Source organism: Sprattus sprattus, assembly GCF_963457725.1.
Source record: "Sprattus sprattus genome assembly, chromosome: 2".
In the NCBI taxonomy this organism is placed as follows: domain Eukaryota; kingdom Metazoa; phylum Chordata; class Actinopteri; order Clupeiformes; family Clupeidae; genus Sprattus; species Sprattus sprattus.
Window position 1 is genome coordinate 18,893,538 of NC_137921.1, and position 11,412 is coordinate 18,904,949.

Genomic DNA, 11,412 nt, shown 5'->3' on the forward strand with positions numbered 1-11,412 from the left:
GTGTGTGTGGGTGTGTGTTTGTGAACGGGCAGAAAGGCAATAGCAATAGTTAGGCCACTGCCTAACAGCTCCTGGGGGAGAAAACAGAAGACTCTGCACTTTGTGGTCAAACTTATCCCACACTGGCATCTTGCTCTTGATTTTTAGATGGAGACAGATTTCTTTCTCTGTGTGTGTGTGCCTGTGTGTGTGTGTACGTGTGTGTGTGTGTGTGTGTGTGTGTGTGTGTGTGTGTGTGTGTGTGTGTGTACATGTGAGACAGAGAGAGAAAGGGATATTTATGGTTTGGCCAGGCTTTTTTCCTTGCAGTTGAGGCCTGGCTGCATGAAAAAGCAATGGTGCTGTGGGAAATATGTGGTTTTGCTTTGTCGTTGTATTTTTGGCAACATAATGACTCCATAATGTCCCTGCTCACTGTTTTAGCTAATATCTCACTATGTCTCTGCTCTCTCTCCCTCCCCTTGTATTCCATTCTCTCTCTTTTCTCTGTACATCTATCTTTCTTTCACTCCATCCCTATTTTTCTCTCTCACTCTTTTTTCCTCTTTCTCTCCCCCCCCCCCCCCCCCCCTCTATCTCTCAGAAGACTACTCGTTGTCCTCGGATGCGTTGTCCCCACTGCCGGAGAACGCAGGTGGAGGGGCGGTGCTAACCTCCAGCAGCCCAATCAGAAACTCCCTCGTCTGCGGCTCCACCCCCCACTCACACAGCATGATGGACTCCTCCCACTCGCACCACGGTGACCGGCCCGTCAGCTACAGCTCCACCTCTTCCTCTGCCTCTTCCCGGGACAGCCACTGCTCATTGGGTAGCCGCTCCATACTCGGCCCCGCCCCAGAACGCGACCGGGACGCCGGGGCCATCCGATTGGAGCTGGTGCCCGCCCGCCAGCTGGCTGGTGCCGATGAGGAGGAAGGGGAGAAGGGGGAGAGGCGGGCCCCTCCGGCACAGACGCGACGCACAGACGCAGACACTGACGGGGCGCGGACGCCAGAAGGGGAGGGGGGGCCCAAGGTGGCCTATGTGGACCGGGTGGTGCAGGAGATTCTCGACACGGAGAGGACTTACGTACAGGACCTGAGGAGCATTGCACAGGTGTGTGTCTGTGTGTGGTGTGTGTTTGTTTGTGTTTGCGTGTGTGTGTGTGTGTGTGTGTGTGTGTGTGTGTGTGTGTTTGTTTGTTTGTTTGTTTGTGTGTGTCTGTGTGTCTGTGTGTGTATGTGTCTGTATGTGTCTGTATGTGTCTGTGTGTGTGTTCACATTTTCACATATGGTGTTGAACCTCTTTCCTCTCTACTACCCAGTGCTTCAACACACTGGGAGGTCTATCCTTGAACACACCCCTCTCTCTTGCCCTCTCTCTCCCTCCTTCTCTATCTCACTCCTCTCTCTCCCACTCCTCTCTCTCCCTCTCTCTCTTTCTCTCTTTCTCTCTTTCACACACACAGACGCATGCATACACACACACAGTCACTGATATTGTCCCATAATAATAATCCAACACGTACTTTAGTGAAATGAGCAGTCAGTGCAGCCCACCTGTAGGTTAAACTGAAGGACCCACGGCTGTGTGTGGGAGTTCTCTCCTCCTTTCACGTTTTTTCTCTCTCTCCTTCTCTCCTTCTCTCCTTCTCTCTCTCCCCTCTCTGTCCCTGGGTGTGTTTATGTGTGTGTTTGTGTGTGTATGTGTGTGTGTGTGTTGGTGGGGTTTAAAGGTCAGGGGGACAAACTGATGAATGACTCTGCACCCCAAGAGGACGATAGAAAGGAAAAGTGTGATGGAGAATATGGAGAGAGTGATAAATGGCAAGGAAAGGGTTCTAAAGGGAAAAAAATGAAAAACTATAAAAAAAGGAAAGTAGCCTAGGCAAACACACATGAGAGTGTGGACAGACTTTTACAATTACACTCCTTTGCATAAACACACACACACACGCTATCTCTTATCTAAGTCATATGACACACACACACACACACACACACACACACACACACACCACACTCATCACACTTCACCGAACAGCACGAGGGTGTGGAAGTGTTTACACAGACTGCCATGTCTTCTCTTATTATACGTCTGTTATAGAGACTGTTTGTGTGTCTGTGTGTGTCTGTGTCTGTGTGTGTGTGTTTTTTGTGTGTGTGTGTGTGTGTGTTTATGTGTCTGTGTGTGTTGACATGTTGCAGTTATTCATTAGAGTGCTATCAAAGTGTGTTTTTGGGTAGACAGAGAGGTTACTCTGTGTTAAAGAAGTTGGAAGTGTGTGTGTGTGTGTGTGTGTATGTTTGTAACAGCATTCATTGCCTGAAGCAGTTGAAAGAGAGAGAATATACTTATCCCATCTGTCAGCAAAGGAGAGAGAAGGATAAAGGTTTGGTTCAATGCAGTGATTAGTGTTACTTTATGAGAGAGAAAGAATGAGTGAGAGAGATTAATGAGTGAGAAACTTGGCAAAGCTTGGGAGAGAGTATTTGTCATAGTCCTGTACCAACAGTAGCTCCAGTGAGCATTAGTCAGCTTGTTGTGTTCTTGCCCTTGTTTGTTATGGTTGTTAAGTTACCGTAACCTGCTGGATGTTACACACGCACACAAGAACACACACACACACACACACACACACACACACACACACACACACACACACACACACACACGCATGTGTACAGTCCTGAAATCACGCTGTTTGGTTTTATTCAACTGAATGGACAGCACCAACTCAAACAAACACAATCTCTCACACACAAATATTCTCACACACCACCCCTTGTAAATGAGATGATGCAGGCCTATAAGAAAAGATGAGATCCCAGTCCAGGCCCACTCAGAAGAACTGCAGCTCTAGAACATTTTGCACGTGTTACAAATGGAACTCTCTGGGGAAACACATAGAGGAATGTTGAAATCATACAGGAGCTGAACACAAAGAAACACACACACACACATACAGTACATGGGCTGAGTGCACTGTGTGTATGTGTGTGTGGATGTTTGTGTGTGTTTGCAGCATGTGTGTGCCCCTAACTTGCTTTGTTGAGCTGAAAACAAGGAATAATGAAAGAAAAAGGGTCGTTAGTGTTTGAATGTGTGAGTAAGTGAGAAATGCTCTTTGTGAGTGTCCATATGAATGTATGGACATCCGTGTGTGTGTGTGTGTGTGTGTGTGTGTGTGTGTTCTAATTAGTCTTGGTATGTGTGTGTATTTAAATAAATCCTTGAGATCAAAGCACGTTCTAGTGAAGGTTCATCTGTGCATGAGCTCCCAGCTTTCATACCAAACCAGGCTTAACTGGGCCCAAGCAAGCCAAATATGGCCACAGCCAGGTTGAGCGTCAGCCAATCACACCCCAGCATTCAGTGACATTGAGCCAGGCATGATCCCATCATACCCAGTCATCATACTGCATGATTCTCTTTGATGCCATCTTAACCTCCCCCCCACCCTTCTGTGGCAGGACTATCTGGATTGTATCAATAATGATCCACGCTTACTGCTTGGGGTCGACGAGAGGACAGCTCTGTTTGGAAACATCCAGGAGATCTACCGTTTCAACAGGTAACACGCTTGCACACCCATGCACACGCACACACACACACGCACACACACACGCACACGCGCACACACACGCACACAGTAAACCAGATGACCACACATGTATAGGTAACCTCCAAATATGTATGTGCACACACATGTCCATATACGCACACACACACATATATACACACACACACACACATACACATTCTTCTCTCCCCTCGCCATTACTCACAAGTGCACACGTATAGAAATATATACGATTACATTTACACAGGAAGTACAAGAGGGCTACGAGTGTGAGAGTCTTGTGTGTGTGTGTGTGTGTGTGTGTGTGTGTGTGTGTGACGGAGCTAATTCTGCGCCGTCACTTTAAATAGCGAGAGAGACGTTGGGGATATTATCGGGGTTAAATGAATGTGCAGTGGGTTGAAGGTGAATGCTTCATGAAAGGTAGGACCAACGTGAACATAATTCGCGGGTGAAACAGCATGGCGCCGTGCTGGGTGAGCCTGTGAGGAGGATCACGTATGGACTACCAAACTGAAAGGACATTAAAATCACGGAGCTCACCTGCAGCATATCCAGCGTGTAACCGAAGCAGAGCACATCTGAAACAACGTTCCTTATTCACGCACTCGCGCCAAACACTGGACTGGTCCATCTAAGACGGGTGATTGTCTCCCGTTCGGAATACTGACATTTTATCTGGCTGCTTAAAGTCTATTGAGTAAAGTTGTGCATATGACGATGACAACTAGGAAGTACTGTATGCATGATACATGTTTAAGAGAGTAATAATGTGTCTGCTAGATGATTGATTAAAATGTAATGGTTAACTCCTGGGAGGAGGAGTTAGGGTTCATATAACCTGAATCCCAATAATGGCAGGCAGTCGAGCTTTGGCCTCTGAGGTGAGAGGATGCCTGAACTGAATTTATAAGCTGTTTATTGCTAATCAGTAGGAGTACTATTTGTTTTGTTTGTTTAACTGTTTGTCCGGGAAAAGTTAGTTCTGTTAAATGTTAAATGTGCGTCTTGTCTGTAACCCGCCGGCAGCTTAATAAATCTGCACCGTTTGGACTATTTAACCACCATCGCCTGGTTACTGCCTCTGCCGCTCAACACACTATTTCACAGTGTGTGTGTGTGTGCCTTGGGGGTATGTCTGTACCTCTTACACTGGCTCCATCTGTCTCTGACAAAGACATTTTATGGGTTACCCAAGCCCATTCTAACACACACACACACACACACACACACACACACACACACAAACATTCAGTAACAGGTCTCACAGATATTTTGAATGTCATGGATACCAGACCATCTCCACATGTGCACACACACACACACACACACACACACACACTGTCAAACAGCAATCAAGGATCAAAAGAGTTGTCCAGTACACACATGCATAGTTTCACAAAGGTCACAAATATTAAGAAAGTAAGAGAGAAAATCACTGAAAGGAGAGAGAGAGAAATAGAAACAGAGAGAGAGAGAGAGAAGTGTGAGAGAGCAGGAGAGACTTTGGGAGGGAAGGAGGGAGGATCTCTCCTGATGTGGTTTAAGATTACTGAATCTAATTCAATTACACTGACCTCATCCATAAAGCATGCACTGACACAATAACCATTACACACACACACACACACACACACACATATACACACATATACACACATATACACACACACACACACACACACACACACACACACACACACACACACACACTTCAACAGTCAATACATGGAAGTAGTATTTCTTTCCAGCACAATGCACAATAGCATTGAAGTGGGGTGTAAGAGTCTGAGAATGGTCTGCATCAAAGGTGCAGATTAGCCAGTGAAGCATAGCAGTGGAGCTCTACGCTAGAAATGACATTAAGCCCTTATTTAGGCCTCTCCAGCACAACCTGAACTGGTACTGCTGTGTTACTGACTGATCTGTCTGTGTGTGTGTGTGTGTGTGTGTGTGTGTGTGTGTGTGTGTGTGTGTGTGTGTGTGTGTGTGTGTTTTTAGTGCTTTGCTTCATGATCTGGAGAAGTGCAATGCTGACCCTGTGGCCATCGCCGAGTGCTTCGTAGCAAAGGTATGGGCTATTTTGTATGTTCTTCTGTGTAGCATTTATTTCAATTTTGTTTCTCTCTCCCTCTCTCTCTCCTTTCTTCTCTCATTCTCTCTCTCTTTCTTCCTCTCCTTCTCTCTCTCTTTATCTTTCTGTCTCTCCCTTTTCTCTCTGTCCTCTGGCGCCTGTTGAAGCCTGTCAGTTTTACCTAACAGCTGGTTTTGCACACCTAAGAAGCTGCAGACACACACACACACACACACACACACACACACACACACACACACAACACAGATGTCTGGACCAGTCTTAAATCTAGCTTGTTCGAAGTGTGTGTGTGTGTGTGTGTGCACCAACAGAAGTTAAAGTTGCATGGAGAGAGACAGTCAGACAGACAGGCTTATGACCATGCAGATTCTGTCTGTCTGTCTGTCTGTCATCTGGGCTGTTGTCTTATGAGTTAGAAGTCTGAAGCGTAGGAGTCCTTAGAACTCACTCACACACTAACACACTCACACACACTAAGTCACACTTAGAACAAGTTAGATTTTAGACTGGTCAAGGCATCTCTGCAAGTACCGAACAATCAGTGTGTTTGGTTGTTTGTGTGCGTGAGTGTGTGTTTGGTTGTGTTCGTGTGCATGTTGTGAGTTCAACAGAAGTTAGAGTGACATGGAGACAGACAGACTGATGACCGTCTGTCTGTCTGTCTGTCTGTCTGTCTCTTGGCCTGTTGTCTTATGGGGAGAAGTTTGAAACATAGTTTTTAAAGCTCACACATACACTCTCACAAACACACGACAGAACAATGTGAAAAGTTATGTGGAATTGTGTGTAACCAACACTTAGGAGGGTGTTTTAATGTTAGCTTTCCAAAATACTCAGTCACACACACACACACACACACACACACACACACACACACACACACCCTATCCCTGTGGAGAACTCACACCCAGTCTCTGCATGAGGAATGTCCTAGAGGTTTCTCGTTTTTTTTATTTTCTCCTCTCTCTCTCTCTCTCTCTCTCTCTGTGGTCTGTCCATCATATTAAAGCATCCTTCCTGTTATATATGTGTCTGGCATTCCAGAGCTTCCTGAAGTAGTTATTTATGTGTATCGGTCAATTATATGCCAAGGCTAACAGAACGGACATGTACACACCAAGACACACGTAAACACGTATACACACCTGTATAAACATGCGCATCAAGAGATAAAAAGAAAGATAGTAAGATGTGTGTGTGTGTGTGTGTGTGTGTGTGTGTGTGTGTTTCTGGTCAGTCTCAGGTCAGAGCTCGGTCAACTGCCAGGAAAATTAGTTAGCCATCATCTGTGATCGCTCCCTAACGTTCGAACAGCCCACACACATCAGCTCTCCTGTGTGTGTGTGTGTGTGTGTGTGTGTGTGTGTGTATGGGTGTGTGTGTATGGGTGTGTGGGTTTCCTGAGAAGTCAATCGACAACACACACAAACAGAAACCCTTCCAAATACAAATCACTTTACTGGTACTTGGGCAGTTAAAGGAATAAAACCCTCTCTCTCTCTCTCTCTCTCTCTCTCTCTCTCTCTCTCTCTCTCTCTCTCTCTCTCTCTCTCTCTCTCTCCCTCCCCTTCCCTATCTTTTTATTTTTCTCTTTCTCCCTCCCTCTCTCTCTCTCTCCCTCCCCTTCCCTATCTTTTTATTTTTCTCTTTCTCCCTCCCTCTCTCTCTCTCTCTCTCTCTCTCAACACTCCCTCCTTTCCTGATGAGAGAAAGATGAGGTGGTATTTTGGCTACTTGAGCACCTGGTAGGATGGTGCCAAAGCCCACTGTGTCATCTCACTAATCATCACCAGGCTCAGCTCAGAGCCTAGTGGCTTTCACCAACCATGGCATAGCAGCACTTCTCCATCACTTCTTTCTTTCTCTCTCTCTTTCTCTCTTTCGGTCTCATATCATGTTTTTCGGCTGGACTGATTTATATTATTTTAATATCCTTTTGCCTACATTCAACAGTTTATTGAAGTACTCTTAAAAAGTCAGTCTCTCTCTGTCCCACTCCCAGTATGATGATTTTATTGGATTATTTGGTATGAAGCCCGTCTGATCTCCACTGAACTTGTGTTTTGGCAAGGAAAGCCTGCTAGAAACCGCAGGGAAAAGTTCTGTTCTAAGTTCAGTTCACACGGTTTATTCAGTAGTATCGGGATCAACTATGGGCCTTTTTATAAGGGTTATAAAGCCTTACTCCATCGAGGAAGCGGCCAGCTTTCAGAAACAGTACATTTATCAAGGCTGATTCTGTGAACACGAGTTAACCAAGACGTTTTTTAATTTTTATGTCCTTTTATCCTCTCCTTATTTCTCTCTGCATCGCTCCCTTTCTCCCCATCATTCCCTTAGTCCCTCTATATCTTTCTCCTCCTCTGTTCTCCGGCCCTGTCCTCGACCTTTGTGTAATCCTGACGTTATCTAGATATTCTCTAATGTCTGTGCAGCCACTGGAGAAATATATCGTTATTTTGTCGTGCTTGGAATCGATGTTGTGATAGAAAAGCAAAGGCTACGTCAACGTGTAGGTTTGATACTGCAAAGTCCGGTAGTGCCTGCACTGTGGTGGAAAACCAACAGCTAAAAGGACAGAGCAGTGGGCCGTTTCTGTAATCGTTCGAGTTCCTGCAGTGGAAAGGCGCCTATTGTCTCTGTATCTCTTATGCACCCCTCTCTCTCCCTTCTCCCTCTGTCTCTCTCTCCCTTTTCCCTCTGTCTCTCTCTCCCCTTTCTCCCTCTCTCTCTCTCTGTCTCTCTCTCTCCCTCACTCTCTGTCTCTAGGTCTCTCGGTTCTTGGCAGTCTGTGCTCTGTTGAGAAAGAGCCCATTTATGAGCCTCTCTCTGCTGACGCCTTCATAAAGATAATGCCACTTAATCATCGATACAAACCCTCACAACAGCTGTTAATTACACGTTTACACAAACACACACACACACTCTAACTCTTTGTCTTTCTGTGACACACACATAGACAAGTTTATACAACCATTCCCGGTGCTTTGGATTAGGGCATTAAAGCTCTGGTAAGTGAACGTCAGTGCTTTGCAGTTATTAAAGTCTTTACCTCAGCAAAGCACTGACTCCTGTAGTAAATATTTCACTTTAATACCAAACACACTCTCTCTTCTGTCTCTCGCTCCTCTCTCTCTCTCTCTCCCTCCCGCCATCTCTCTCTCTCTCACACACACACACACACACACACACACACACACACACACACACACACACACACACACACACACACACACACACAGCATACACATACATAGGATCCTGACGCAATGGCCGCATTTTCATTATCTTGATGCTGTGTCCACGATGATCTTGGCCTCCTTCATAGCCTCGGGCTTTTTTATTGTTGACAGTTTAATTCCAACTTTATTAATGGCTAGCACTGGGTGAGAATTTGTGGTGTGTGTGGGGTTGTGTGTGTGTTTGTGTGGGTGGGTGGGACTCTCCTTCTCCCTGTCTCTGTACAGTAATGTTTTTCTCAGTTTGTTTCCAGTGCAATATATTTGCTCCACAACATTATTAATATGATTAATACTAATAATGTTATTATTCTTGCTTTAAAGATCATAAGTGCCATATAACAGAGATGAAAATCATTTTTCAGTACTTGTCCACACTTTGTTTCATACATCTTGTTATAGTGTTATTATTCCATGAATTATAATGTCATAGATTAATTTGCGAAGAGTAACAACACATTTATATGATGTTATAACATAAAGCTATAAACAGGGTCAGAGTAAGGACTAAAGGCATGTAGGTGCAGATCATCAGGGAACACAATGCTAGTCATTGTGCTGTACGGTGCTTCAAGGTGGAGTTTCCTTGTAAGAATGGCTTTGTGATATGAAATGTGAGTAAGTTGTGTGTGGGTGATGTTCTGGTAAGCACAGAGTATCGTAGTACTCATAGACCATAGTGCTTCAAGGTGTAGAAACGGCTTTGTAATGTCCAGTGTTAGCAAGCTGTGTGTGGGTGAAGTCTTGTGTGAGATCACGTAACACCTCTAAGACGCCTCTATCTGTCTAGTCTGGGTGGAGGAAGAAGTGTGTGTGTGTGTGTGTGTGTGTGTGTGTGTGTGTGACTGCAACGCAATATTCAGCATTATGTGCTATTACGCTGAAGAAGGTGTCACTTAACTCCTGGATGTTCACCATACTATTTTCGTTTGTGTGTGTGTGTGTGCGTGTGTGCGTGTGTGCGTGTGTGTGTGTGTGTGTGTGTGTGTGTGTGTGTGTGTGTGTGTGTGTGTGTGTGTGTGTGGCGTACACGTGCGTGTCTATCAGGTTCAGCTAAAGGGCAGTGCGCACACACACACACACACATACACACACACACACACATACACACACACACAAACATTGTACACATACACTCTCAACTGGCACATCTGGTTGTTTTTGGAGGGGGTAGTGGTAGCTGGCTACACTAGTCCTCCATTTTGCTTGTCTCTCTTAAAGAACCAACACACACACACGTTGTGAATGTGGGGGGGGCAAAAAGACAGACAGACGCACAAACGACTAGATAGAGATGCAGAGAGTGACGTGGATGGCAGGGCAGGAGAGCGAAAGACAAGAAAAGAAAAGGTAGAAAGGAGAGACAGAATGGTGGAAAAGAGGATGACTCGGATGAATTCCTCCTTCCTGTAGTTGAGTTTGGCCTTTGATGTTCAGGAAGGCAGAAGAACTGAAGACGAGAGAGAAAGAGAGAGAGGGAAGGAGGGAGGGAGAGCGGGATGAAATGACTGGGTATGATGAGGAAGAGAAGAAGAGAGATGGAGGAGTTATTTAATGAAAGTGCTCTGCGATCTGACCCAAACTGTAAACAAGATAATTCCTTTGACATGGGCATGGTGGCTTGCCTTCCTGTGTGTGCGTGTGTGTGTGTGAGAGAGAGGGGGGGGGGGGGGGGGGAGAAAGAAAGAAAGAAAGAAGAGAGAGAGAGTGTATGTGAGAGACAGAGCGAGACAGCCTAATGTAAAGAATGCAGATCTTAAAACTTAAAGGCCAATTCTCCAGGCATGCTATGCAGAATAAACTACACACACACAAACACACACACACACACACACTCATGTGATTGTTTTTTGTGCTCTACAGAGTGAGGAGTTCCGTATCTACACACAGTATTGCACTAACTACCCAAGGTAAGTTACATGATTGAGTGGATGTATGTGTATGCATGTGTCTTTTCTACCAATGGGCATTCACATTTGTCAAACTACAGTATGTGCATCTGAAGATACAGGACAGGATTTGCAGGATATTGTGCAAATACTTCCAGTGTGTGTGTGTGTGTGTGTGTGTGTGTGTGTGTGTGTGTGTGTGTGTGTGTGTGTGTGTGTGTGTCTGGGCTCATGTGAGGTGATTCATCATAATCACACATAATAGCAGCTTTGAGAAAACCTGAAACATGGCAAACACAGAACGCAGACCATTTTCCGGACAAACATCCTTCACACGCACGCACACACACACACATACACACATACATACATATACACACACACACAAACACACACACACACACACACAGTGAAATGTACACAGGCCTACATGAAAGAACAGATCATTTAATCATTGCATGCCTATAATTTTTTGCTATGAGATTCACGTGTCGTGTGGCCTAATTTATGTGTGTGTGTGTGTGTGTGTGTGTGTGTGTGTGTGTGTGTGTGTGTGTGTGTGTGTGTGTGTGTGTGTGGACTGACTCTTTTTCTGGCTGACTGAGATTGTCACCCCTCACCCTCGC

General features: G+C 45.3%; 1 protein-coding gene across 1 annotated transcript in view; it reads left to right on the forward strand.

Annotated features, from left to right (window-relative positions):
- Window positions 1–600: 600 nt before the first annotated feature.
- LOC308361214 (pleckstrin homology domain-containing family G member 1) overlaps window positions 601–11,412 on the forward strand; it is a 23,761-nt gene continuing 12,949 nt past the window's right edge. The window contains exons 1-4 of the mRNA XM_080833491.1: window positions 601–1,095; window positions 3,454–3,554; window positions 5,565–5,634; window positions 10,761–10,807. Of these exons, the coding sequence (XP_080689617.1) occupies window positions 712–1,095; window positions 3,454–3,554; window positions 5,565–5,634; window positions 10,761–10,807 (602 nt within the window). The 5' untranslated portion in view covers window positions 601–711. The remainder of the gene's footprint in view (window positions 1,096–3,453; window positions 3,555–5,564; window positions 5,635–10,760; window positions 10,808–11,412) is intronic.